This window comes from Budorcas taxicolor, chromosome 11 (assembly GCF_023091745.1).
Source record: "Budorcas taxicolor isolate Tak-1 chromosome 11, Takin1.1, whole genome shotgun sequence".
Taxonomy (NCBI): Eukaryota; Metazoa; Chordata; class Mammalia; order Artiodactyla; family Bovidae; genus Budorcas; species Budorcas taxicolor.
In genome coordinates, this window is record NC_068920.1 from 165085806 (window position 1) to 165113500 (window position 27695).

The following is a 27695-nucleotide window of genomic DNA, read 5'->3' on the forward strand; positions in this document are numbered from 1 at the left end:
TGGGCGGGGAAGGGGAAAGGCGAGCGGGGCTTCTGTGCGGGAAGCGGGGAGGGGGCGGAGGCGGCGGGAAGGAAGGAGACGGGAGCCCGCTCCTGGCCTCTTGCGCCCGGTTGGCGGGGACGCGGCCTGGCCCCTCGCGGGCAGGGTGCGCGCGCGAGCTTGACGCAGGGGAAAGGTGGCCTCGTCGATCTCTCTCTGTCGTTGATGTTAGTTTCTCTTTCCTGCCTTTTTTGGTCACCTTGCACGCCAACTGAAGTTCTGTTTCTCTGGAGTTATTATCAAGCGATACAAAGATGGTGGGGGCCAGGGTGGATGCAGGTTAGTGGGGCCTGAAGCAAATATATTTTGTGGGAGGATGCAAGGAAATATGTAAAATTATAAAAACAAAATTAGTTACACAATACGTTTTTGTGTAACGTATATTTTGGATAATGTATACATGATTTTACAGTATAATATGAATATACATAATGTAATGAATGCTATTTTACGATAACGAATACCTTTATTTTATGGTAATCTTGGATCATGAGAAAATAAGTCAAAAATTGACAAATGCCACGAGCATCACAAAATTCAGAAAAATGACCTTTGTGCGAGTTACTGAATGCATCTTTAATGCTTTTGCTTGCATTTTCAGCTGTATTCTCATTGAATGCCACATCATGACTTTGCAGAATTGTTTTCTGGAAAGAACAGTTCAGACGTTTCTTTAACCTGTTGGGTTAAAGTTAATGTTGACCTTGGTTTGGGCAGCACTCCTGGCTATGCATAGACGAGCTCTGTTTGAAGCATTCCTGTAGGTTTATGCGCCACAACAGAGGAATTCTAATACGCGTGTAGACTCCACTGTGGCAGACCACAGGCAGATGGAGAGCATGGGAGGAACCCACTTTCATGGGGACAAGGGGCAGTCGGGGGGCACCGGGGGTCCAGTGCAGGCTTCCCATTGGCGGGACTGCTGCAATCTCTGACAGACTGGGCTGTGCGTGGGGTGGGGGGCCGACGGAAGTCTCCTTCCTCCCTCCTGATGGGGAGCAGAGGCGCCTCCCCAGTGGGACATGTAGACAGAGACCTCTTCCTGTTTAGAGTAACTGACCCGCCTGGTGGGGGTGAGCGCTTCCCCAGCCTGAATCCACCTTCAGGTGTGGTTTCTGTGATTAATTCCACGTTTCCCCCTCTCACGAAGATCTTTTGTCAAAGTATCAGTGATGAGTTGGGATCTCGGGACTTCCCCGACCATCCTGTGCCTAAGACCGAGTTACCAGTACAAAGTGCCCAGATTGGGTCCCTGACGAGGGAAGTAGATCCCACATGCCTCAACTATAAGACCCAGTACAGCCAGAGAAATTGAAAAAAGATGAGAGGACCTCCCTGGCGGCCCAGTGGCTAAGACTCCGTTCTTCTAAGGCAGGGAGCTCGGGTTCAAACCCCAGTCTGGCAGCTGGATCCCACATGCCACAGCGAGGCAGTCTCATGCTGCAGCTAACACCGGCATAGCCAAATAAAAGGATATTCAACAATAAAAAGAAGAGGGTCTCTGTACAGTGGTGTTTTCTCCCTCAGTGCAAAGGGCCTTCCCTGGACGGCACGTCCCCCCCACATTGGTGGTGGTTTAGTTGCTCAGTCGTGTCTGACTTTCACGACCCCATGGACTGTCCCCCACCAGGCTCCTCTGTCCATGGGACTTTCCAGGCAAGAATTCTGGAGTGGGTGGCCATTCCTTCTCCAGGGGAATTTCCCGACCCAGGGGTTGAACCCGGGTCTCCTGCATTACAGGCGGGCTCTTTACCAGCTGAGTCACCTAGAAAGCCCCACATTACTTCCCGTCTTGGAGGGAAAGTAATAAAATGAGACAGATGGCGTCCGAGTAAGGAAGGCATAGTAGGGAGAGCTCTCAGCGTTCCTTTCACAAGTCCATGCTTAGTCAAGGCCATGAGCACTAGGAATTATCTCCAAGTGCTGAGCTGGCAGCTTCTTGAACGTGAAAGTCACTCGATTGTGTCTGACTCTTGGCGACCCCATGGACTGTCCATGGGATTCTCCAGGCCAGAATACTGGAGTGGGTGGCCTTTCCCTTCTCCACGGGATCTTCCCAACCCAGGGATCAAACCCAGGTCTCCCGCATTGCAGGCAGATTCTTTACCAGCTGAGACACATGGGAAGCCCAAGAATGCTGGAGTGGGTTTCCTATCCCTTCTCCAGGGGATCTTCCCAACCCAGGGGTTGAACCCAGGTCTCCCGCATTGCAGACGGATTGTTTACCAACTGAGCTATCAGGGAAGCCACCGTCTTCTTCGAAGTGTCATTTTTTTTTTATAAAGTTTCAGCAAACAATCGGTGCAGAACTTAAGTATATTGAGCAGAATTGAAAACCACATAATAGGGGCATCCGTGGTGACTCAGTGGATAAGAGTCTGCCTCCCAGTGCAGAGGACACGGGTTCAATCCCCGGTCTAGGAAGATTCCACGTGCCGCAGAGCAGCTCCTGAGCCCTCGGGCCTGTGCTCAGCAGCCAGACGAGCCACCGCAGTGAGAACCCCGGGCACCCCAACCAAGAGCGGCCCTGCTCACGGCAGCTAGAGAAATCCCACGCTCAGTAACAGAGACCCAGCACCACCACCCAGAGAGAAATTATTTTTTAAAGAAGGATACAATAAACCCAATTTGCAAGACGGTTCCAAATCAGGGGCCCAGAACTGCAGGTATCCAGCCGAACAAACAAACAAGACAGCTGCTTATCAGGTGACGGTGCTGTCGCCAACGTGCTGGCTGTTTAACTTTCTGTCCCTGGGTCTCTACTTCCCCAGAGGCTTTTAACCACTGGAGGAAGAGGAGTTTGCTATAGCAGACACCTGCTTGCTCAGCACGTAGTGATCACAGGTTCGCTGGCGCTCACTCCCATCCATGGGTGGAAGGGTCTTCCTACAGAGGCAAAGCCGGAAACTCAACGCCTTCTGCAAAATTCTCACATAAGGCTGTTAAAGAGGTTCCGTGGGACCGATCCACGTGGCTTCTCTTCAGTCACGCAGGGAGAACAGGACGGCGAATGCAGCAGGCACACTGTCCTGTCTTCTCCGACCATCCAGACAGGAGCCTGCCCGAGCATAGCAGCCTTTCCCCAAGCTTCCACATGTGAAGGTGCACACGGGGGGCGTATGTACATAAAGCTCCCACACGAGGGGTGGAATCTGTGAATTCCTTCACTGGCTCAGAGGCACTGACGTTACTCAGCCAAGTGTCAAACAGGTTGTCGCTGTCCACGTTAGTAATTATGTTATCAGCAGAAGAGAGTCTATGTGGGAAAGCCGAGGAGTTGCAATTCAGGGGGTTAGAAGTGTGACCGACCATAGGCAAATGCAGAGAACAAGGAGGGGAACTTGCTTTTATAGGGAAAGGAGGGGGTTGGCAGGGGTTCCAATGGAGGCTTCCCGTTGGCTGGGCCCCTTTTTTATTGGCTGGGCTGTGGGGGTGGTTGAGGGTGCCTAGGGCAGTTCCTCCTGCCTGATGGTAAGTAGAGGCACCTTCCTGTCCAAGGCGTAGGTGGAGCCCTCTTCTCCTTCGGGGTAATTGGCATCCATGACGGGCACAAAGGCTTCTCCTCCAGCCCAGTCCCCGCTCCAGCTCTGGCTGGCAGCAGCGGTGGTGGCTTAGTTGCTAAGTCATGTCTGACTCTTGTGACCCCATGGACTGTAGCCTGGCAGGCTCCTCTGTCCATGGGATTCTCCAGGCAAAAATACTAGAGAAGTGAAAGAAAATTACCATAAGTCTGTTAAGGTGCATAAAGGCCATTTGTGTTGGTCACCTCTGAGTGAGAATAGATGGACAGATGTGGCTGGATTGTCTATTGAACATGACAGTCAACAATCGGACAAGACGAGAAAGGTTGATTGACGAAAACGTTGTCAAATTTGCAGATACGAAGACTCGCAGACAGAAGCTGGTCTATGATGTTATTTATTACTGTGAAAAACGGCCGTGTTGGAATATGCACTCCCCTCTTTTTTGAGAAAACACGTTAATATAAAGAAAGTTTTGATCCCTCAGTTCCCCCTTTTCTGTGCTGTTTATTGAGTGTACTTACTTTTCACTTTTTACATGACCGTGTACAGCAAGTTCAGCAAGACAGCATTCCCACCACCAGCTCTTCTTTCCAGGCCACTGTCATCACTGAATACTCTCGGTCCGCCAGAGAGGGGAGCTGAAAGATCCATTGGGCATCCCCAGTGAGGACTGCAAAGGCCAGGTATGTGGGAGGAGAGGGTGGGCTGTGGTCTCTGGGGGGCGAGTGGCTGGACCAGGAGTGGACGAGGCCACTCGCTTCTCCAGAGCACTGGCGGCCACCTCTTTCAGTTGCAGAACCTAGCCCCAATTAGACTGAGCCAGGTACAGGGCCTCTGCAGGTGGTCAGGGGAGGGGAGGGGCCCAGCAGGAGAGGGTGGGGCTGCCAGGGATGGGCCTGGGGTCTGTGGAAGCTAGGAGGGGTGGTGGACAGCTGGCAGAACCAGGGTCACAGGTCCCAGCCAGGTTGTAGACTGCTGGGTCCTGGACAGGAGGGAGCCCCATGGAGGAGGGTGGCCGTGGTGGGGTGGGAAATGTCTGCTGTGGAGGGGTCCTGGGAGATCCCCGAGGGCCAACCCCAGCCTCTGCGACACGGAGCTGGTGGGTCTGAGCGTGAGCAGAGCCATCTTAGGGTTTCCGGGTTCGAACTGAGGCAGTGCAGCAAGCTCCCCACAGATAGCAAGCAAGTGTGGGTCCTAGGCGGGAGGTCCCGCCGGCGTCAAGGGGCCACGGCCGCAGTTCCGGATGAGGCCGGCAGAGGGCGCGCGCGGACCGACCGCTGCTCCCCAGTGAGCCCGAAGGGGCCTCTGCCCTCCAAGGACCCCCGTCAGCGGGAGGACAGGAGCACACGAGGCGAGTCCCACCAGGCGTGGGGGAGAGGCCCACTTAACACAGGGCAGGCGGGAGAGAGACCTTCTCTATCTTGAGACCCTAGAGGGCCCAGGCTGTGTCCAGCACCTGAGGGGGAAGGTAGCTCTTCCCGGCCACCTGTGGGCTGGTGCAAAGGCCCTGGGGCCAGATTGGCGTGGTGACGGGAGGCCGTGGATGGTCAAGGGCGGCCCCAGCACCTGCGATTCTGCACGTGAGGTCGTCTCCCAGGTCTGTGGTTCTGCATGTGGGGTGGGGTCCATTTTCTAAGAATCTGGGCAGAGCTTGTCTCTAATTGGGCGAATTGGGGGTGATCTTTGCCTTCTTGGCAACTTTATGTGTTTTCCAGAGCTTCCGAAATGATATTCTGTTGTTTAAAACCAAATGTTTTTGAATAGATGGTACCATGAAGTGCTTTAAAAACAGTAGGTGTTCAGAGAAATTGGCCCCTCCCCGCTTCCCACCACGTCAATTACTTCCTCCTGCGTCTTTCCCAAGTCTGCAGAGAATACAAAATACAAACGGACGTGGAGACCCTTCTCTCCCACCTTGGCTTTCGGAGGACGCCGCGCACACTGTCACCTCCTTGCTCTCTGCACCTCGTCCGCACCTGGGCGTGGGCGGGAGTGACTGGCAGCTGTGAAGTCAGCTGCCGGACCTCACCACCCCCTTCTTTCTCCTTTTTTGGAGGAGGGACAGCGTGGGCAGTGTGCTTCCAGGCAGGGGAGCGGGGGAGCCCCTTGTGGCTGGCGCTGGGGCAGGGGAATTCTGGGCAGGACTGGAGGCTGGCCTTTCTGGAACCCCCTCCATCAGGTGACTACACAGTGAGAGTGAAACTGGCCCCTTTCAGAAGCTGCAGCCCCAGAGTGACCTTCAGGGCCGAGCTCTCAGGACAGGAAGTGGGTTGTGTCAGGAGGCTGGCTCTACCAGCTCCAGCCTCTACTCCGGGGACAGCTTCAGGCGCAGGGGGGCAGCCCACATCCAGGGTCCCAAGTGGGGGCCCACGTTGACCCTCCTGCCTCAGGGCTGAGTGCTGTTCTCCCTGAAGCCTGGGTGTAAAGGACAGGAGGTGAGATGTCCGAGGGGACCGGCCGTGCCAGTGAGGAGTGGAGGTGCCCTGGGCATTAGGAAGTGTCCTGGGGCACCGATGAGGGCCTGGGAGAGGAGACCCCAGGCGGCTGAGCAGGTGCCAGGGGCCGGGGACGGGGCCTCAGGCAGAGTAGGAGGCGGCAGTCGCACCATCCCCTGGGGTCTGCAGGCCCAGTGAACGGCAGATGGGGCCTGACCTGCCTGCTTGGGAGAGCTGAGAAAAGCTAGGAGTCTGTAGCCGGGCCCACAGCTCTCTGGGGGGCACCGAGGTGGGGGATAGAGGCCCCAGGCCCCAGGCCCCAGCCCTCAGGGAGCAGGCAGATGACGCAGGCCCCGGCAGGGTCTGCTGCGGCTGTCCCAGTCACCTCCCGGATGGCTGCCTCGGAGACTGACTTTTGCTTTCTTTTTGGCAGGAAGGAACCTGCATGGGAATCCCCCACGCTGCCCGACGACCGGAGTGAGTCATCCCTTCCCAGCCTGCCAGGACCGAGGTGTCACCTTCTGAGCTGGTGGTGGGTGTGGGCCGGCCACTTCTCCGTCAGCAGCCCCTCCCTGCCAAGGCTCTGTCTCCCCTCCCCGTCTCTCCAGGGCCTGCTGCCAGAACCACACACACACACACACACACACACACGCACGCACGCACGCACGCACGCACGCACTCTACGTACTGATCAGTGTATGCAGGGAGACCCTCTGAACTGGCAGTCTGGAAGACATGAAAGCATTCTCATGCTGGAAGCCTCTCCAGGACCTTCAAGATTAGCTCAGCCCCGTCAGTGCCAAGGGCTGCAGGCAGCCACCTTCTGGGGAAGCAGGACTTTTGTCCAGGAAGCCTCCTCGGGAGGCAGGGTGGGCTGACGGGGCCCTGAGCCCAGCGCCTTCGTGCTGTCCCGATGCTGGAAGGGTGAGTGAGGTCTGAGCCTCCCTGGGGACTTACTGCAGAGGCAGGTGAATGACTCCCAGATTTCACCCTGAAAAAAGAGAGGTGCTGCTGTGGGGAACCTCCTCCCTTCGCTGCCCGTGGGTTCACATGACAACCTCGGCCCCCAGACCCTAGGAGAAGAGACCTCCTTACCCCTGAGAGCTCCACGAGTTATGAGCCTTGAAAGAAAGGCTCATGGAACCCATAAGAGGGGACAGGGTGGGGAGCGGGGGGCAGGGATGCTTGAGGCAAGTATTAGTTGCTCAAGTGCCGTCTGACTCTCTGCAACCCCAGGACTGTAGACTGCCAGGCTCCTCTGTCCATGGGATTCTCCAGGCAAGACAACTGGCGTGGGTTGTTATGCCCTCTTCCAGGGGACCTTCTCGACCCAGGGATTGAACCCAGGTCCCCCGCATTGCGGGCAGATCCTTTACTGAGTCTGAGCCACCAGGGAAATGGCAAACTCAGCCTTGAGGTTCACAGAACTGGTGCTGGACACAGGGTGGCCCCGCTGCTGGTGCAGGGCTGTGGTGTTTGGGACTGGGGAATTCCGACTCCCAGTCACGACTTATGCAGTGTGATGAGAGTACTTCTGGATGCCAGCAGGATCGTTTACATTACGTGGCTTCACAGCCTGCCTGGTTTCATTCACTCCGTCCTTGAGCACTTTGCTTGGCTTCCGAAGCTCCCTGGAGCAGGGGTGCCCAGCGTTCTGTGTGACCTGCCAAAGCAATCTTGCCTGTCCCTTCCTGCAAGATGGGGAGAGCCAGCCCTTTCCCCCGTGCTGGTGTCAGAGGAGACTGTTCTCAGGTATTTAGAAAGATGTGTCCCACGGGAGAGAATCCGAATCGCCCCCACCCTCCTTCAGCAGATAAGAAACGCTGGTCCTGGGGTCCCACACTCAGAGGCAGTGCCCTGCCCCTCCCGGGGCGGTCCTCTTGTTCTGGTCAAGACTGCGGCCTCCTTTCTAAATGTTTCCACTTGTGTGTTTGTATGCCAATGGTATGTATATTTGGTTTTGTTTGGTGGTAAAATTCACATAGTATAAAATTCACCACTTTCAAGCTAACATTTTAGCCTCATCTGTACTTTTGCAAGGTCTGGCAACCGTCGCCGCTACTGGATAGAGAACATTTCACTACTCGGAAAGGAGACCTCCCTTTAGGTCTTCCTACCCTTTAGACGGGAAGGAGGAGAAGGGCATGGCAACCCACTCCAACATTCTTGCCTGGAGAATCCCAGGGACAGAGGAGCCTGGTGGGCTTCACTCCATGGGGTCGCAGAGTCGGACACGACTGAGCGACTCAGCACAAGCGCCCTTTAGATAGGCGGGGTCCGTTTGCACTTTTTCTCATGAATGTAACCCACCCTCGGGCCCAGCTCTGCGCCGGCACCCTGGGCCTGGAGTTGACCCTCCGTGGGTGGACAGGTATCACCGGCACAAGGAGCCGCGGAGTCCTTCCAGGAGAGAGCCCACCGGAGACTTAAGTACCCAAGGCGCCGCAGCCCCGCCCAATCGGCGCCCGCTGAGGCTCCCTGCGCGCTTCTGGTAGGCTCCAGTGTCAGTCCGTCAGGAGGCGGGAGGGGCGGGGACAGGGCCGGCCAATCGGGCCCCGCGTGGCTCTCCGCAGGCCCTTGGTAGGCTTTTGTGTCAGTCCGTCAGGTGGGCGGGCCCTAATTAGGGGGCGGAGAGAAATGTAGCCAATCGGTGCTCGCTATGGCTTCCTGGGCGCCTCTGGTAGGCCCCCACAGCGGTCCGTCAGGCGGGCTCGGGGGCGGGTCGGCGGCAGCCGCGGCGGCCGGCTGGCAGGCAGTTCCGGGCGCGAGGCGACCGTTGGTGAGTCCTGACGTCCGGGTCGGGGTCGCGGTGGGGTCGGGGGTCGAGGTCTAGGGGCGGGGACGCGGGGTGGCGGGGCGCGCGGACCCGGGAGGCCCGGCGGGAGGCGCGGACGGCGCGGCGCGCGCGCCTGAGGGGATTTCTCGGGGCCGGAAACCGAAAGTCGGAGCGGGCCCCACGCAGGAAGGTTCGCGAACGGCGGGGCGTCCGCGGGGGCGGGCCCGGGCCCGGTGGGGCCCCCGCGCCTCGCGCCGCCCGCGAGCTTCGGCCGCGGCCCCCACCCCTTCCTGCCCGGCTTGGGGTGCGGACGGGCTCCCCGGCCCCGCCGGCCGCGGGCCCTCCGCCGGCCCCGGCCCCGCTGCGCTTTGGCCTTGCCCAGCGGTGACCCGGGCCCCGGCGGGTGCGGGGGTCCAGAGCGGAGGCAGCTGCCGCGGCGGGCGGAGCCCGGGGACCCTGCTCTGCCGTGTGTGCGGGGCCCCAGGTTCAGTGGACGCCGAGCGGGCTCCCGGTGGACCCGGCGGTGGGGACAGCGGGAGCGGGCACGGCTGCGCCCGGGACGGCCGCCGCTCGGCCGATCCCGAGTCTGGCAGGGCAGGGGGCGTGCCGGGCCTCGCGCCTGGCCGTGCGTGACTCAGGGGCCACATGTCCCCGGCGGTGGGGCCGGCGACAGCCTTCAGCAGCTCAGTCACTGGCTCTAGGTGGCGGTCCCAGCCGCCCAAAAGGCTTGAGTTTCTGTATTTTTTAACAGTTTTATTGCGGTGTAGTTTGCATACCGTAAAACTCCTTATTGTTGAATTTCAAACAAACTCCTCTAAGAAGTGCTTGTGTAAAGCCTTTGCTGAGGGGCAGTAGCCTCTTCACGCGTTCGGGCGTCTGACTCTCCGATTCCAGCCCCCCAGCCTGGCCCAGCTCCCACCTCAGCCCGCCCTCCGGGGACCGAAGCCCCGCCCCCCTGAGGCTGCAGCCCGCAAAGGCCGGCGCTGGGAGCGGAGCCTCTGCGCACTCCGGTCCTGTGGCGGGGGACAGCTGCGTGGGCACCTCCTGAGACACCCAGGCTGCGCCACAGGCCCTTCGGGCATCCCCCTGCGTCCCAGACCTCTGCTGTCCCAGGCTGCGTTGTGCCCTGTGGCCCCGGCCTGTCGGCTGCACCGGTGGTGGTGGTGCCACTCAGTGTGCCCAGCGCCCCACGTGGCTCACGGCAGGACAAAGTGAAGGTCGCGTGTGAGCGTCACGGACTCGGTCACTCTGGGGAGCTGAAGGAATAGGCTGTTTCAACAGCGCTTGTGACCTGGGGCTGGAGCGGAGAAGTCACAGCCATCCCTGGTGCAGGGGGAGGTTTTGGGGGAAGAACAGACCTTTTGACTTGAGCCCGGTGTGGGCCCCTCTCAGCAGTGGGAAAGGCCAGCCTACCTGCCAACACGGTCAGCGCACCAGTGTGGACTGGGCACAGCCTGGCAGGTGGGTTTCCGTGGCAGGAGGGCACACACACAGGCAAGGGGAGGAAGATCAAGAGAAGAAAACCCAGAAAAAGACGACCTGCAGGCTCCACGGATCACGCCAGGAATGGGGTGCACACATTCCGTCTGTCCTCGAGTCCAGACTTGGGCTCGATGCCCCATCCTCGAGGGGTGCTAGGACTGCTCCTTCCTGGAGACGGGTGAGGACCGCCCCCCAAAGGTCTCCGTGTGTCCAGGGGGAGGGCGTGTCTCGAGGGAGGGACCGAGGCAGGCTCCGAGCAGCAGGGCAGGCCCGCAGGTGGTGGAGAGGCGTTCGGGGCAGGTGTTCTTGTGGACTGGCCGTGGTTTAGGGAGGTGGGTACACAGCAGCGGTGGTGGGGGTGAGTAGCAGGGGTGATGTGGTGTGGGTTCCAGGATTGGGGTGCCCTGCTTTGGAACGGGGTAGGGCATGGCTGGGCTAGTGTGTGTCGGGGGTGGGGCAGCAGAGAGGAAGGGCCGGACCCAGGCGTGGGAGTCGGTGGCCAGCGGGAGCCTGGGGAGCAGGGAGGGCAGTCATAACCCCCTGCGCATGCCCGGGCCCCTCCTCCCTGCCTCCAGGCCTGTGAGGCCCCTTCGCTGAGGAGAGCAGGTGAGGGCTCTCTGGGACTCTGAGAGCCTGCTTGGGCAGCCTGGGGGTCTGAGGGAGGAGCCGGGTGCCATCATGTGTTTAAGGGCCTGGGGAGGCCCTGCGGTAAGTCACACCGCGGTGGACGGTGGCCTGGCCTAGCGGTAGCAGTGTGGTCAGGTTCTGGATGCTGGCTTTTTTCGGGGGGAGGGGTTGCTGGGTCTTCCCTTCTGCAAGTGGGCTTTCTCTGGGTGCGGCCAGCAGGGCCGCTCGAGCTGTGGGCTCCGGTGTGTGGGCTTCTGGCTGCGGCGGCTCCTCTGCTAGGCCCGGGCTCAGCTGAGCCGTGCCCCCCGCCCTGGCAGGTGGACCCTAACCATTGGACACCAGGGAATCCCGCTTCTGGATGTGGGCAGCAGCAGAGGCAGTGGGTTTCCTGACCCGCTGGAGGGGAGGCTGAGGCCCCGAAGGGGCAGAGTTGCTGCACCGTCGTTAGCGTCTCCCTGTCGACGGCCCCGGTTTCTAATAAGATTCTGGGTGCGTATCAGCACGAGTAGCTGCGAGCGGGCGCTGCGAGAAGGGTGGGCACAGTGCCTGCTCCTGAGCACTCATGCCCACAGTCGCCGGGCGCTGAGTGGGTCCCCGATCACTCGGCATCACGTTGCGCTTGAAGGAAGGCGGCCGTCGTGTGGACGGCACTGCTCACTTGGGGCTCTGGTCCTGGGGGCCGCACGCGCACCGGGTGCAGATGTCGGTCCTTGACTGTGGCCTCGGGAGGTTGGCTGTGCGGGCGGCTTACACCCGGGGGTGGAAGCCCAAGCGTTGCAAGCAGCAGGGGCGGCTGTCGGTGGGAGCGTGGGTTTGGGGGAGCTCAGTGCCTCACTGGGGCGTCCCAGAGGGAGGCTTCTGAGTCGAACCCGTGTGTCTGCTGGCGACAGGTGGCCCCCCAGCAGCCACCTGTTCAACTCTTGATGTGACGTTGGTTTGGGCAGCAGCTCACCCTTTTGAGATGACTCACTGACACCCGTGCAGCGGGCGAGGATGGTGGGGCCCAGCTGCCCAGGGGCCTCGGGCTCAGTCTCCGGGGTCTGTGCGATCTCCCGCAGGGACGGCCCTTTCCACTGGTCCTCCCGCTCTGCACGCAGGTGGGACCTGGGCTTGCGAAGGAGGCCTGCAGTGAAGGAAATGGCAAGAAGCAGTAGGTGCCAGGCGCCCCCACCCTCCTAGGGGCTGCAGCCCACCTGGGGGCTTCTTTTGTGTTAAAACCCATTTCTAAGATTGCCCTGCCATCGCTGACGTTATGAAGCAGGGTGGTTCTGGGTAAAAGTGCACGAGTGTACCGTAATTAGGGATTTCACTATCTTTTTTGGATTCTCTGGGAATACAAGCTCTGTCTCTTTATTCTTAAAATGAAATACTTATACAGCAAAGTGTACAAGTCCTGAGTGCACAGCCAGACACCTGTGTCCACGCACACAGCCACGCTCGCCTTCTGGAAGCCCTCCCCTCCTGTAGCGCTGACCCTCCTGCGTGGAAAGCTCTGCCCAGCACTCCCAAGGGTTCTGAGCCCAAAAGCGTGGTTTTTCCACACCGAGCAATTCTCCACTCCTCCCTTTTTTTATTGACTCCTGTCTCTCTGGCTCTGCCTGGTCTTTGTTGCTGAGGGGCTCTTCTCCGGCTGCGGAGGCGGGGGCCGCTCCAGGCGCGCGAGCTCAGTGGCTGTGGCTCAGGCTTTGCTGCCCCACGGCATGCTGGGATCTTCGCAGACCAGGGACTGAATCCGTCTCCTGCATTGACAGGCCGGTTCTTCGCCGTTGAGCCACCAGGGAAGCCCTGTTTCTTGATGGACACCGACCGGTGTCCTGGCCGCCTGGAGTCAGCACAGGCCCCTCATGTCCAGGGCTTGGCCCCACACGGCTGCCCCCACCCCACCTCCGATGGCAGCAGGTGGGCGAGGCCTCCTGTGCTTCAGATCCGCTGACTGTAAATGGAGGTTTTTCATGACCCCTCCTTGGGGTCAATGATTTGCTAGCAGAGCTCCAAAAACTCAGAGACTCTCAAGTGTTGGCCCGCTGGGAGAGACACCCAGGGCCAGGTATGGGGGTGGGGAGGGCGGCCAGACCCCCTCGGTGCACTTGCCATGTCCAACTAGAAGCTCCCCAAACCCCCTGGTTTAGAGTTTTCTAGAGGGCTCCACTGTGAAGGCACGCTTGATAAATCATCAGTAAATCTTCTCTAGTTCCCCTCACCCTCCAGGAGATGGGAGTGGTGGTGAAGGGAAGATCCGGCCCCATCGCGCAGGAAGCCCTGGGGGTTCTGGGTGCTGCCGGCAGGGGGAAGCCCCAGCTCCTGCTGCCTCAGAATTGCCCCGGGGCAGCCGCCTCCCAGCTCCTTCGTCTCCTGTTAGCTTTGCCTGTCCTCCAACTCCCTGTAACTGGAGTTATTCTATAAGTTATTTTTTTTTTGTCTAGTAGAAATGCCATTTAACAGAATGTCACTTTGTTGTGTAAAGTTGGTGCATTCCCGTCTGGAGCATGTTTTAGGGTGTGAGTTAAGTGCGAGGCCAGGGCTGGGCACGTGGAGCGCTCCTTGTTTTTTACCACCTTGCTCGAGAGAAGTGAGGATTTGGAAAACAAACTGGAAGCTTGGAAGGCCCAGGAGGGGTTTGGTTCCTGGTTGGAGGTTCCTGACACTTGACCCCTCACATCTGTCACCCTGAGTACAAAGGCGGCCGGCCACCCGCCTGCCCACGCGGGAGGTGCAGTGCAGCCCGGGGGCCGACGCGGCCGCAGGTGTCCGGGCGGAGCCCCTGTGGTGCCCCGTTACAGTCCTTTTCCACCAGTTTATCATCCCCCCCCCCCCTCCACGCGTGCTCAGTCAGGTGACCCACGGACTGCGGCCCGCCAGGCCACGCTGTGGATTTTTCCAGGCAAGATACTGGAGTGGGTTGCCATTTCATTCTTCACTCCCTTACGATTAAGGGTTAAAGTGCATTTATAGATGTGACTGGAACAAAGTATTTAAGGCTTTAAGCACTGAGATCTCCCAGGGCGCCCTTGCTCTGGGCCAGGGAGCTGTGACTGCTGAGGGGGAGGTCGAGGCCTGCAATGTGTTGGGGCATTTTCCCTCTTTATTGCTCAAAAGAGAGACTGTTTCTGTGGTTCTTTAGCGTCCAACAGGAATAAAAGTCCATGGATTAATGGAATGGGCTCAATCTGCCACAGGAGGTGTGGTCAGCCAGCCGCGTTTGGGTGGAAAGCCGCCACGGGGAGACCGGCTGTCTTGAGGCTGGGGTCCGAGTGGCCGGCTCCTGGGCTGCCCGGGGGACCTCCTGCAGGAGGGTCTGTGAGAACCATCCGGTGTTTGCCGAGCACTCTTCACGATCGCCGCCTCGAGGAGATGCCAGGCCCAGGGTTGAGGGCTGCGGTCTCAGTCAGACGCGGGCTGGGCCGGCTGGCCTGGGAGAGGGGCCACCCCTCGGCGGGGGGTGCCCGCTGCCTCAGCCTCCGCCCCTGGTGGCCGCGCGTCCCCGGACCCAGCCTGGCACACTGTGCTCTCCCTTAGGGCGTGGGCTTGGCGGGGCTGCGGCGCTCATGGCTGCAGCCAGCGTGACCCCTCCCGGCTCCCTGGACCTGCTGCAGCCCGGCTTCTCCAAGACCCTCCTGGGGACGAAGCTAGAGGACAAGTACCTGTGCTCGGCCTGCAAGAACGTGCTGCGCAGACCCTTCCAGGCTCAGTGTGGGCATCGCTACTGCTCCTTTTGCCTGAGCAGCATCCTGAGGTGGGGCCGTGGCGGGGGAGAGGCGGTCGTCTCCTGGGGTGGGGCCGCGGTGGGGGAGAGGCGGTCGTCTCCTGGGGCCAGTCTTCCCGCTCCTCCTGTCTTGAGTGGGAACTGCAGTCTGACGGAGCCGCAGGCTCACAGCCCCTTTGCGCCGGGTGCCCACATCCCCGAGGGGCTGGGAGGCGGGGCAGGGGCCAGTCCTCAGGACAGTGTCCCTGGTCCCCGCGGCCGTCTGAGGGGTGCCCTGGCACGCACTGCCTTGTGCCTGCCGGCCACCCCACTTGGTGGCTGTGGGAGCGCCAGGGCCGTGGGGCAGGTCCGGGGGCTGCCCGCCTCCGCAGCGGACTCACAGGGCCTCTCCCCCCTCCAGCTCCGGGCCCCAGAGCTGTGCCGCCTGTGTGCACGAGGGCATTTACGAGGAGGGCGTTTCAATCCTGGAGAGCAGCTCGGTGAGTGAGCCGTCGGGGCTGCGCCGGCTGCGCCGCGAGATGGGGCCTGGGGGCAGCCGCTGCACGGGAGAGGCGGCCTTTCCCAAGCCTCGGCCTGGGCCTGAGGCGGGCGGCGGGGGGCTCACCCGAGGGCCGCTGTCTCCCCAGGCGTTCCCGGACAATGCTGCCCGCAGGGAGGTGGAGAGCCTGCCGGCCGTCTGCCCCAGCGAGGGCTGCTCCTGGAAGGGGACCCTGAAGGACTACGAGGTAGGGGCCTCCACGGGGGAGAGCAGCCGCCGCTGGGGTGGCCGCATGGAGCCGCGCGCCTGGGGCTGGGGAGCTCGCCATCTGTGCCCGCTCCTGGGGTGGCCGAGGGACGGGGAGCAGCAGCGTGTTCAGGGCCCGGGTCCGGCCCGAGCGCCACGCGAGCAAGAAGTCAGCTTTCTCACTGCCGGGGTTGTGTTGTCTCCTCGCTGAGCGTGTTCACGCTGGAGGGTGCAGGAGTCGCCTGCTTGTCAGTCCTGGGGTCACAGGAAGGCGTCTTGACAAGGCGCCAGGGACAAGGGCAGTGCCCGGGTGTGTCTCTTGTGGGCCCGTCTGGCAGGTTGGGGCACCTGTGTGCCAGCCGCCCTCTGGCAGCCGGGCCTGCCACCCTGCCGCCTCCTTGGGAGCTGGGCCGGTGCTCTTCCTGGGGCTCGAGTGCCGCTGGATGGTTTCCTCTGCGGGGCGCCCGCACGAGCTGTGCCCACAGCACTTTCCGGTGGCTGGGTGCTCCCCGCAGAGGACGGGGTGCCCACGCCATGGCGGGTCATACCCCGGGCTACGCCTAATCTTGAGAACAGGGGAGCCCGCCCCAGGCTGCAGGGGGAGGGGCCTTGGGCTGTCACGCCGAGGCCAGTCTCAGCCATGGGGTCTGTGACGCGGGATCTGGGGGAGGGGAGCGCAACAGGGCAGAGTGGCTGGGCCTAGCCCGAGGGGCCGGGGCGTGCGTGTGCGTGTGCGTGTGCGTGTCCGTGTCCCCAGGCTGGGCCTCGGACGAGGCCTCGGCGCCTGCACAGCCCCCTGGCGAGGCTGCAAGGCTGTCTGCAGGGCACCTGCTCTCTGCCCAGGGCCGCCCAGACCCCTCAGAACAGCCTCCCAGCCAGGGGGCAAGTGCGGGCTGTCCTGAGTTTCCGCCTGAGGGCGGGGCCCGTCAGCTCTAGAGTTGGGACCCTGGGTCCCCGCGGCTCCTCTCTTCCTGCCCCCGGCCCTGGGCCCTGTCCAGCGGTGTTCCCTGTTCTCCTGCCCGACTCGACGTTGTGGGCTTCAGGCTCTCGGGGTCTGCCTTTTGCCAGAATAGCTTGTCCACGGCTGTGGAGGAGCCTGGGGTCAGGTGGACAGCACGCATGCTCTGCTCTGATCAGGCGCCAGGCCTGGACGCACAGGTCTCTCTGCGCCCCTCCCGGGAGCAGGACTCCGGTCCATGGGCCACCGTGGGGCAGGGGCATGGATGGGTCCCATCTGTGGATGGGCCTGCACTGTTGCTGCCCGGGGCTGTCCAGAGAGAAGGCCTTGGGGCAGGGTCTCCCTGGGAGGGTGGGGGACGCTGTGATGCTTTTTGAGGGGACCAAAGGTCCCTGGGGACAAGTGGAGTAACCCCAGCTCCCGAGTCCTCGGGGGTCTCTTCTGCATCCGGCTGGCAGTGCGGGGCCAGCTTCGAGGGCCTCTGGCTGAGAGCCTGGGACCACAGCCAGCCGTGGGCCCGCCAGTTCTGCAGGCACGCAGGCTGGAAAGTCCCTGGCTGGGCCTGGGAGCTCAGGAAAGTCCCCGAGGGGGTGGCCATGTGGGAGGCGGGCCTGCCTGGTCTCTGACTGCAGCCTTTGGTGCAGGCTTAACCTGTCACTGGCTTGAGAGGCCACAGCGGGCGAGGCCCGCCTCGGTGTGCGGGCAGCCACCTTGCTGCGTGGTGGTCCCGCCCTCAGCCCTGCACCAAGACATGTGCCCCCTTGGGTGCTCAGAACTTCAGAACTGGGGCCGTGCTGGGAAATGCTGGGGCTGCAGCTGAGCTCCGGAGAGTCTGGAAAGATGGGGAAAATCCTGTGTAGCCTTTGAATAAGCTTTTCCCTTGCAGTGATGTCTAGCGTTTTCTAAGAATCCAGTGAGATAATGTTCCAGTTCAGTCAGAAGGTGGTGGAGCGCCTGCCAAATGCAGGGTGGGGTGGCTCCCTGGAAGGGAGAGGTAGGGAACGGCGGAGGGGACAGCAGGGAGAAAGGACCTCGGGCTTCAGAGGAGGGTCTGGACGGACCTGGGGGGGCCAGGCTATAGGGCCGTCGCAGCTGAGAGGGGCGCAGAGAGGGGCTGCTGGGCCCTGCCTGGGCATCTAAAGTTGAAACGCCTGAGCATTTGATTTGAACTTCGGCTGACGGCATGTGTGTTGATTTCTCCATGCCGTCTGAGGGGAATGGGAGCTGACGGAGCTGGCCCGGCCCCTGAGTGGGCCCCTGCTCTGGACCGGGACCCTGAGCCTGGGGACGGCCGCTGTGGAGTGGGGCCGGGCTCGACCAGGACAGGCCTTCCTCTCCAGGCTTGGTCAAGCTGCCCCGCGCCCAGCCTCCAGCATTTCCTTTGCTTTGATCAAACCCAGGTGCCCCTTGTTTGTGCTTCAGGAGCCATGGGCGTCTCGGGCTCCCCTCGGCCTCCGTGTGGTGGTTTGTCCTGCGCCCAGTGTGGTCAGACCAGAGCCCTCTGGGGGTTCAGGGCCGTGCCCCCCGGGTATAACTGCAGGGCAGTCTTTGAGGCGCTCTCCATGGAGCGGCAACCCCTGGGGCAGGGGTCCCTCCACTCTGCTCCCTGCACCCCGTATCATCCTGCCCACCCGTTGCATACCCCGTCTGTGTCCTAGGACCCGGCCTCCGCAGCAGCGTCCCTGACACCCCCCCCCCCGGCCATGTGGGGCTGCCTGGGGGCTGCATCCCATCTGATGTGTACCCCTGGGGCGGCCTGGAGCTGGGGTCCTGGGGGCTCCCTGGCTGCCTGGAGGGCCCCCTCCCGTGCTGAGCCTCTGGGGTGCTCCTGGGGTTCTGCTTTCCCCGCAGCCAAGCCTGCCACGTGAGGTGGAGGCCGTGTGTGCACACCACCCCGGACTGTGGGCACGTGGAGACGGCCCGAGGCAGGCTCCTCCTCCTCCAGGGTCACTGTGGCTGACCTTTGGGGCACCCGGCCCTGCAGCCCCAAGCGGCCCCCACTTGGCGGGGGCCCAGCCTGCATCTCCACGGAGGCTCTGGCCCTGTGGGGTGGTGTGCTTGGCGCCCAGCTGTGCTCCTACGAGTGGTCATGTTCACGTGATGTGGATTTGACTGCAGTTTTTATAAAACAGCCGCACACAAAGCATCGTGTCCCGTTTTCTGCTTATTGCCGCCTCCTGTGCCCCTTCCGGCCAGGTTTCCTGACGGCTCTCCCGGTCTCCGCCTGTCCCCTGCGCCTGCCACCCCGCCCATTTCCCGGCCCACCCTTTCTCACCGCTCCAGCCGCCTCCCCCTCCTCGCTCACCCCATGGCCACCCCAGTGCCCGGCAGGCCTGGCTCTCACGGCCGCAGCACAGCCACCTGCGTCGTTGCCTCTCCTGGGACAGCCTGGGCCTGGCTGATCGTTCGGAGCCCAGGCTGGGAGTCCGCGTCCCTGGCCGCATCACCCATGGCCTCGGCTCCAGGAGGGCGAGTGGGGGCCTCGGTATGGCTGTCGCCTGGGTCGCGGCGGCTCTCCTCTGCCTTTCGTCCTCTAGGAGCCTGTCTCTCTGCGTCCATGGCCCCCTCACCGTCCCCTCTGTGTCCAGAAGGCGGGGCTTCGCCAGCTGGACCTGGGTCCTGATCTCTGCCCTGGAGCAGGGGCGCTGGAGTGAGCACGGGGGTCCCGTGGCCTGGACACAGCCAGAATCCTGCCACTGCCCTGCCAACACCCGCTCCCCTTATTGCCAGAGCTGCCATGAAGGACACTGCCCGTTCATGCTGACCGAGTGCCCGGCGTGTAAAGGCCTCGTGCGCCTGGGCGAGAAGGAGCACCACCTGGAGCACCAGTGCCCGGAGCGGAGCCTCAGCTGCCGGCACTGCAGGGCGCCCTGCTGCCCGGCCGACATGAAGGTGAGCGTGCCGAGACAGCACGCAGGCCCGCGCCTCCCGCCCTCGGCCCCCTGGCGTCCAGACGGGCCCGGCCCCGAGCCTGCGGACGCCCCCCGCACGCCGGGCCAAGGCTCTGACGGCCGCCGCGCCCCTTGCAGGCGCACCACCAGATCTGCCCCAAGTTCCCGCTGACGTGTGACGGCTGCGGCAAGAAGAAGATCGCCCGTGAGAAGGTGGGCGCTCTGGGCCCGAGGGTGGGCTCCATGTCTCTCCCGCCCCCCACCCCCCACGGCACTGCCCGGTGTCTGCGCCCTGGGCCCGCGGGGGCGGGGACCTGGTGCTTGGGTGCCCGCGCTGGCGGGGCCCCCTGTGCCCCGGGGGCTCTGTCTCTGAGGGCGGGCGGGGCAGGCAGCGGCTCTCGTCTGCTCCTGCAGTGCGTGGTCTCCCCTGCTGGCTGTGCGGGGAGCTGACCTGTGTGGCTGGCTGTCTCTCCAGCCCTCTGCTCTGGGGGGAGGACAAGAGCCCTGTGGCCTGTTTTCGGGGAGGCAGCTGTGGTGTGTCTGACAGAGTCCGTCCGTCTTTTCCTTCGAGCTTCTGGGGTCACTCTGTGGAGAGAACGTGTTCGTAGCTGTGTTGAGCTGTCATGGTGCTCCAGGGCGAGGACTGGGCGGTGGGTGCTTTCTGGGCACATGGGGGCTCGAGTCCCTCCCAGGCCGGGAGGGGGCCCATCCTGACCCTCCCTGCCAGCCTTGGTCCCTCAGACCTGGCCGCACAAGGGGTGAGAACTGCGTCCCGGCTGGTTTCAGGTGGCAGTGCTCGGGTTGTGAACGTGGCCAAAAGCTTTTCTGCCTTGAGTTTCACCAGCATTCCCCCCCTCTTTTTATATTGGGGTGTAGTTTGATCCCTGGAGGAAGGCATGGCACCCCACTCCAGTATTCTTGCCTGGAGAATCTCATGGACAGGGGAGCCTGGCAGGCTACAGTCCGTGGGGTCGCAAAGGGTCAGACACGAGTAAGCGACTCCCGCTAGCTAACTCACCGCCAGCCTTAGAGCCCCGGGGCCATAAATGGGCTTAGGGGGGAGACGGCGGGGCTGCTTTCTGGGACTTGGGGGCCTGCGTGAGGAATAGAGGCTCCGTGGATAATCTGAGATGTCCTTAGCCTGTGCTGGCTTCAAGCACACACGTGGCCGAGTTTGCACGCATGTGTGTGAACGTGAGCGTGTGTGTGCGCGAGTGTGCACTGCAGCTTCGGGAGCACCTTGCTGGGCCTCGTCTGGCCTGAGTGTGCAGAAACCGGTGGGGTGGGTCCGGGGACTTTTGCTCGGACTCTGACCTGGTCGGGGCCGCAGGGGTGAGCGGCCGGAGCAGAGGCGGAGCGGTGTTGACCCCAGGCCCGTCAGTTTCAGGACCACGTCCGGGCATGTGGCAGATGCCGGGTCCCGTGCCGATTCCACGCTGTCGGCTGCCCCGAGATGGTGAGTCCAGCTCTGCAGGCGGCCCAGCTCCTCGTTCCCCAGCAGAGGCCCTCCTGGATGCGCCTCTGCTCTTGCCCCAGCCCAGCCCATGCGTGTCCTGGCTGTGCCCATTGTCCTCCCAGTGACCCCAGTGCCCAGCCTTGGCCACCCAGTGGGAAGGATGCCCAGCATGTTGCACCCCCCGAGGTCTGGCCACGCCCTCTGCCCTTTCGCTCACCTCGCTTCACCTGGCTATTCCGGGCAAAAGCCCCCGTGGTCACCCTGGACCTGCCCCTGACTATCGTCATGTCCAGCCTCTGGATGAGCATCCATTCTTCCCAGGCGGCCCCTAGCCCTCCCCGCCTCGCTTCTGTGGCCTGCGTGGTCTGCTGTGAGGTCTCGCTCCAGCCACTGGCCCAGCTGCCCCCAGCGCCGCAGCTCTCTCGGGACCTTGAACCCGCCTCCTGTCTGTGGCCGCGCCTGCCAGCTCCTCTGCAGCTCCCTTGGGCCTGGGCAGCTCCCTGGCCGCATGGCCCTGGCCCTCCTCTCTCACCGGTTCCGTGGCCCCGAGGGCTGGGCAGCCCAGGCCTCTGTGCTCGGCGGGGGCGGCCTGCTGGCGGCGCCGGGCCTCAGCACCTGCCTTGTTTCTGAGGTGGAATGGGGGTGGGGCCCTCTCCGCCCCCTGGGTCTGCGTGTGCCCTGCTGCTTCTGGGCAGTGCAGTGCTGGGTGTTGCCCACGCGGGCCCGAGGGCGGTCAGTGGTCAGCGGAGGGGCCCGGGGCGTGAAGGGCCTCTTCTCGGCCTATGGAGGGTCCCGGCCCGTTGGCCTCGTGGCTCCAGCAGCGGCCTCGGTGCAGCCTCCACGCCGGGCGCCCCAGGCTCCCGGGCGCAAGGCCTCCCGTGCAGCTCCGTCCTGTATCTGTGCTCTAGACTCCTTGGCCTTTCCGACCCTCCACACTCACTGTGGAGCTCTGCAAGGACCGTGGCTGCAAAGTCAGGCCTGTGCGGGGGGCTGCCTGAAAGTGAACTTCACCCCCACCCCCCGCCGTGTGGCAGCGTCTTTGACGGCTCCTCCGGCACCTCACGCGTGAGGGCGGCCTGCGGGGAGATCTGTGTCCCGAGGCCAGGGTGGGTGGCGCCGCGCTGGCAGCTCAGTGTCGGGACTCGCCCCCCTGCCGCCCCGCACTCGGGCGCCAGCGCCTGCCGAGGCCTGCAGCCCGGGGCCTGGCGGGGCTGACGCTGCCGTCCCGGCAGGTGGAGAGCGCGCGGCGGCAGGAGCACGAGGCACAGCGGCTCCAGGAGCACCTGGCCCTGCTTCTGGGCGCCCTGCTGGGTGCTGCGCGGCCCCCAGGGGGCGGCCACCCGCGCCCCGGCCAGGCCGAGGGCGCCTGGGAGGCCAGCACACCCTCCAGGGCGGCGGAGCTGCTGCAGAGGTGCGAGGCCCTGGAGCGGAAGACAGCCACCTTCGAGAACATCGTCTGTGTGCTGAACCGGGAAGTGGAGCGGGTGGCCGTGACGGCCGAGGCCTGTGGCCGGCAGCACCGGCTGGACCAAGACAGGATCGAGGCACTGAGCAACAAGGTCCGTGCTGGGGGCGGGGTGCGGCCCGCAGTGCCCAGGCCTCCTCAGACGGGCCGGGGGCCACGGGGTGCCCAAGCCAGGGCTGGAGGGTGGCGCCTGGGTGTCCGGCAGGCTCCCTGCTCCACCAGTGCCTGTGCAGAGCCCCCCTGGGCCCCTCACCCGACGGGGCAGAGCTCTGCCGGGGTCCAGCCGCAGCAGGATCCAGGGGTGCCCTCAGGATGGATGGCATTGGTGAGAGAGAGAGAGAGAGATGGGGAGACCAAGCTTCGGTGAGCAAGGCCCGTAACTTTATTTTCAAAAGGAGCTTTTATACCCTGACTTGTACATAAAGGGAAATGACAGATGCAAGGTCACGGAGGATCAGCCCAACACTCTAGCAGTTTTGCCCTTATCGAAACCAGGATTTTTTCTGTATGCCTTTCCATAAACAAGGGTCTTATGTACATTATCTTCTGGCCTGGAGGCCTGTTGACATTTTATGACCCTTTTTTGATAAAAGGTTGATCAACCAGAAAACTTGTTTTCCCTTGAAATGTTTTTTTTCTTTATGTTTCTACCCTGTGTCAGCCTCAGAAAATACTAAGCAGAGTTACATTCTCATGGAGCAAAGGTGCACTGGGTTACAGCAAAGAAAGAACTTACTGGCTCAGAGGTCTGATGTGGTTAATACCAAGGCTACTCCTTGTTTTTCTTACATTCCAACCCGTTAGCTAACGCACTCCCAGGTGCACAGTGGGGAAGGGATATGGAAACTCGGCAGCAAGCACTGGCTCAACAATGAAGCCCTTTACCGGGACTCTGCTGATGGTTTTCACCCCTTAAAGGGCTCTGTGCCCATTAGGACTTGTAGAATGTTTAGGCTTCCCGTGCCTTTCATGGTTGGGAAGTTTGTGAACAATCATACGTGTTAGTTGTAAGAGTAAGGAAAAACCTGTCAAGAAAGCTAGAATGCTAACGGGGGTTTGAATTGGAATACTCCTTTCATGCCCAGGAGACTTACCAACTTAGAGCCCTAAGTTGATTTTCTCCAGAGAAGGGTGGCGGGGATAGCCCCCTGCTAATACCAGAAGAGTTGGTGAGAGGCGTACGATAGTTAACAGGCAGACAGATTCTGGTTTGGGGCGGATGCTCGAGCAGGTCCAGGGAGACCGAGTGCTGGTCCGCCTTGCCTGTCAGGTCTCGTCCGCGTGACCTTGTCGTGGGTGGGATCTCCCGTGCTGGCTCCCGGCATCGCTCCTCTGGGCCCCTCGCCCGACGGGGCAGAGGTGGCCGTTCCTCCTGGGTGGGGGTCTCCGGGGCACGGAACCCACCTGCGGCAGCTGACCCCAGGAAGGCTGAGGCGCTGGGCGAGGGGCTGTCCTCCTGGAGATGGGGACAGGCATGGAGGTCTGCCACGAGCTGGTGCGTGCCGGGCGGAAGCTGGTCCCCGAGGGCCTGGTGGAGGCCCGTCCTCACGGCCCCGCACCCCAGGTGCAGCAGCTAGAGAGGAGCATCGGCCTGAAGGACCTGGCCATGGCCGACCTGGAGCAGAAGGTCCTCGAGATGGAGGCGTCCACCTTCGACGGCGTGTTCGTCTGGAAGATCTCGGACTTCTCCAGGAAGCGCCAGGAAGCCGTGGCCGGCCGCACGCCCGCCATCTTCTCCCCAGGTGCTCCGCTGGGCCTTCCCGCCCCCACCCCCAGGCTGGGGTCTGCCGCAGGCTTGCTCCCTGCTCCTCACCCTCCTCGCTCTTACACGTCCGCCCCCGCTGCGTCCAGTGCTCAGCCCTCCACTCCTCGCTGGACGGGAGGCTCGTCCAGACCGGGGGTGGCTGACCTTGGCCCTCTGCCCAGAGCCCTGTGAGCTGCATGTTGACCCAGCCCGAGCCCCCCGGCTGGCATCCGGGCCAGCAGGGCTCACGCTCAGGCCCTGTTTCTGAGCGCTCTGTGTCTGTCTGCACCGGTGGCTGACCTCTCCTCGAGCCCGGGCTGGGTGGCAGGCGCTGTGGGGAGGCTGCGCGGCTGGCCCGGCTCACCCCCCTGCCCCGCAGCCTTCTACACCAGCAGGTACGGCTACAAGATGTGCCTGCGCGCCTACCTCAACGGGGACGGCACGGGTCGCGGCACCCACCTGTCTCTCTTCTTCGTGCTGATGCGTGGCCCGCACGACGCCCTCCTGCGCTGGCCCTTCAACCAGAAGGTGCGTGGAGGGCTGCCTCAGAGAGCTTGTGTGCCAGGGCGGCAGGCAGCCGGGCTGAGCCAGGGACCCAGGTCTGGGTCTAGGTCAAGACGGAAGTGAGGGGACGCACAGCCCCGTGTCCCTCACGGAGGATGTGGCGTCCCGGCGTGCAGGGCGGGGTCGCGCTTCTTCCCGGGGAGCTGGTCGTGCTTATTCCCCGGGCCGGGGCAGCTGGGAGCTCCTGCTGAGAAAATGCCCGTGAGACAGGTGTTCTCAGAGAGGAGCCCCACGGCCCGCAGGCCACACGCCGGCGCCAGCCTCGGGCCTCCGTCAGTGGACGGGCCGGGACGGGCACGGACGGACAAGCCCAGCCGACCGCGGAGCCGTGACTCCCTGTCGCCCCCGGGCGCTCTCCTCCCAGGTGACCTTGATGCTGCTGGACCAGAACAACCGAGAGCACGTAATCGACGCCTTCAGGCCCGACGTGGCCTCGTCCTCCTTCCAGAGGCCGGTCACCGACATGAACATTGCCAGCGGCTGCCCGCTTTTCTGCCCTGTCTCCAAGATGGAGGCCAAGAGCTCCTATGTGCGTGACGACGCCATTTTCATCAAGGCCATCGTGGACCTGACCGGGCTCTAGCCGCCTCGCGCGCAGCGTGGCCCTGCGCTGGCTGCGCGCCTGCTGAGCTCAGTCCTGAAGAGCCCGTCCTGAGCGGGGCCGGGCTGCGGGCTGTGTGTCCCTGGCAGGTGTGCCCCGCAGGCCTGGAGCCCTCAGCCCGCAGCAGGGCGGCCGCAAGGAGCCCGGGAGAGGAGGGTCGGCCTCGGGCCTGGCTGCCGCTCGGAGGAGATCCCTGCTGGGCCAGCCTGACAGGCTGCATGTGGGGGGTGGCCCGTGTCCCCTGCCCTGCAGGGTGTGGGGGGGCCCAGCCCTGCCAAGAGACACGTCAACTTCCCCATCCGTGCGGGGAGGCGTTGGCAAACTCTCAGCTCTCTGTGCTGAGTGCTGTCCTGGCTCCGGCCCTGGGGGCAGTGACCCTGAGTGCCCGTGGCTCCCGGACACCGTGGACCTCAGGGGAAGTTGGCTATTCTCCTGGGAGACTGCTTGCTGGGCAGCTTCCCTCCCTCAGGTCTCACCAGGGGCTGCGTGGAGAGCAGGGCCCCAGACCTGAAAAGTGCTGGTGGCTTTGTCTCCAGTGGGGGCCTGATGTGGAGTCGCCCCAGGAGCAGCCTCGCCCACCCTGGGGGTCCCCTTGACAGTGGCAGAGCCCGGGCGGCCTGAGCACGGGATGCAGCTGGTGGGCCCTGTCGGGGCCTCAGTCCTGGGGCCTCCAGCCAGGCACAGGTCCTGGCCGCTGGCTGTCCACACCCGGCTGTGCTCGTGACCGCGACTGGGAGACTCGAGGGCCAGGTCCTCAGAGACCCCGTGACAGGCGGGATGGGGAGGCTCCCTCAGCACCGCCACCCTCACTGCTCTGGTTGAGACATTAAACAGCAGCAAGGCATGGAGAGTTACCAACTCCGTGCCCAGAGTTAACCATGCGCACGTTTTGAATTACATATTTTAATTAAAAAGAGCCGTTGCAGAAAAGCAGAGTCCTGCTTCCTCCCCCTTGCGCCGCCTCAGCTAGCCAAGGCGCTGCCCTCGCCGATTCGGGCCCTCTGCTGTGCGTGTAATTTCCGTCTCTGTGTGGTCTCCCACGTGTGAGACGTGTGCACCGCGTCCCCCGCGGGGCCCTGTCGTCTGTCCCAGGGTGGAGAGCCTGGCGTGCTGAGCACGGCGGGGTGTGAACACCAGCCCCCCCGTCTGTCGCCTCCCCACTCTGCTCCCACAGACACACACCTGCCCGCGCCTGTCTCTGGGGCTGGCAGGGCGTCCCTGCTGCCCTGCGTCCCGCCCAGCCCTGCGCACAGGCGCGCAGCTGCGGCAGGACCCGTCCTGGCTGGGGGAAGTGCCTGGAGCCCCGTGCCTGTTTGTGCTGCTGCGGTCAGTGAGGGGCACGTCCTGGATGTGGCAGACCCGTGGCTGACGGCCGTCATGGGTCGAACTGTGTTCCCCCAAAGCTACAAAGTGCCGTTTCTCGGTACTTCTTAGAATGTGACCTCCTTTGGAACGACAGCCTTTACAGAGAGAAGTTAAAGGGAGGCGCTAGGCTGGGTACAACCGAGCATGCCCAGAGCCTGTGGACAAGCAGAGGGGAGCGCACGCGCAGGCTCGGTGCGCGCTGCGTCCAGAGCCCCGGAGACAGCAGGCGAGCCCAGGAAGAGCCCGGGAGGGCGCCTCCCCAGGAGCGGCCCTGCCAGCCCCGTGAGTTCCGACCTGAGCCTCCAGGACTCAGAGAGGATCAGTTCTCCATTCTAAACTTCCCGGCGTGCGACTCCCTGTCTGGCCGCATAGGAAGCCGCCGGGGAGGGCTCAGCTGTGTCTTCGCGGCCTCTGCCGACTGGCTTCGCCTTTCGCTGAGAGAGGAGCGCTGGCCTCTGCGGCGGTCACTTCTAATGCGTCTCTTTCTGCCGCGTGTGTTTTGAGGCTCTACTGTTCGCTGCACACACGTGTGGGACGGCTCTCTGCTTGATGGGCCGGCTGCCTCGCCAGGCGGCGGCGCTGGCCTCTCCCTGGTCGGTCGCCACACCTGCTTGGAGAGCCCGGGAGAGGGTTTCCCGTTGCTGCTGCTGCCGCCTCCTGCTCACGTCGTGTCCTGTCGGGAGAGCGCCTCCACCAGGCCCAACAGAGCGGGGCCTTCCCACTGCAGACCGAGTTGCGGGCTGTCCACCTTTCCCCAGCACTCGGAAGACTGGCTGCTTCTGGGCCTCCCTGGCGGGCCAGCAGCTAGGGCTCCGGGCTTTCACCGCCACAGCCTGAGTTCAGTCCCCGGTTGGAAGTGGAGGTCCCGCAAGCCAAGGCGTGCCCACCCAGGGTGCTGCTTCCTGCAGCCCTGGGCCTCTGGGAGGGCCGCATGGCCCCACGCGCCGTCCCCTGGGCAAGCTGCGTCTCCACTCCGCAGTCAGCATCCTGTCTTCACTCTCGCCTCTGATTGCTTGTGTCTGGGCATGTGTGCTGTCCCCGAGTCCTGCTCAGCTTCTTCAACCTGTAGGTTTGTGTCTTCCACCGAATCTGCGGACGTTGTCAGCCGCTACTTCTTGGAACCGCTTCCTTCTGCCCACAGCCCTCAGACCTGCACTCGCCCTCACCTGCTCTCCTCTCCGCCCTCTGTCCTCAGTCACGTTCGCTGGCTCTCCTCTGACTTCATCCTGCTGTTGAGTCTGTCTACTGAGTTTGTTTCTTTGCTGAGATGTATCTGCCCTAACGTCTGTGGCACGGCGCGTGATGCTCGCTTAGGTGTCTGAGCAGCCGCCACAGCCCCGT

The 27695-nt window shown here is 62.9% G+C and overlaps 1 protein-coding gene across 3 annotated transcripts; it reads left to right on the forward strand.

Moving 5' to 3' along the window:
- The first annotated feature begins 8731 nt into the window (after positions 1-8731).
- TRAF2 (TNF receptor associated factor 2) lies at positions 8732-25909 on the forward strand. 3 transcript variants are annotated; one of them, XM_052648044.1, is made up of 11 exons: positions 8732-8777; positions 14400-14616; positions 14987-15065; positions 15213-15311; positions 18999-19160; positions 19298-19372; positions 20541-20615; positions 21848-22174; positions 23645-23822; positions 24204-24352; positions 24753-25909. In XM_052648044.1, exons 2-11 carry the CDS (start codon positions 14429-14431, stop codon positions 24969-24971), a joined length of 1551 nt encoding a protein of 516 aa, XP_052504004.1. In that variant the 5' UTR covers positions 8732-8777; positions 14400-14428; the 3' UTR covers positions 24972-25909. The 3 variants fall into 3 exon arrangements, with proteins under 3 accessions (XP_052504004.1, XP_052504005.1, XP_052504006.1); XM_052648045.1 differs by lacking the exon at positions 8732-8777 and adding an exon at positions 8857-8964; XM_052648046.1 differs by lacking the exon at positions 8732-8777 and adding an exon at positions 9514-10434.
- Positions 25910-27695: the final 1786 nt, after the last annotated feature.

Bases quoted from the DNA above. Each gene is read 5' to 3' on its own strand.
- TRAF2 (XM_052648044.1), top strand. From the start codon at position 14,429: ATGGCTGCAGCCAGCGTGACCCCTCCCGGCTCCCTGGACCTGCTGCAG. The intron at 15,066-15,212 runs GTGAGTGAGCCG...CTGTCTCCCCAG, and splicing joins CAATCCTGGAGAGCAGCTCG to GCGTTCCCGGACAATGCTGC. The intron at 24,353-24,752 runs GTGCGTGGAGGG...CTCTCCTCCCAG, and splicing joins GCTGGCCCTTCAACCAGAAG to GTGACCTTGATGCTGCTGGA.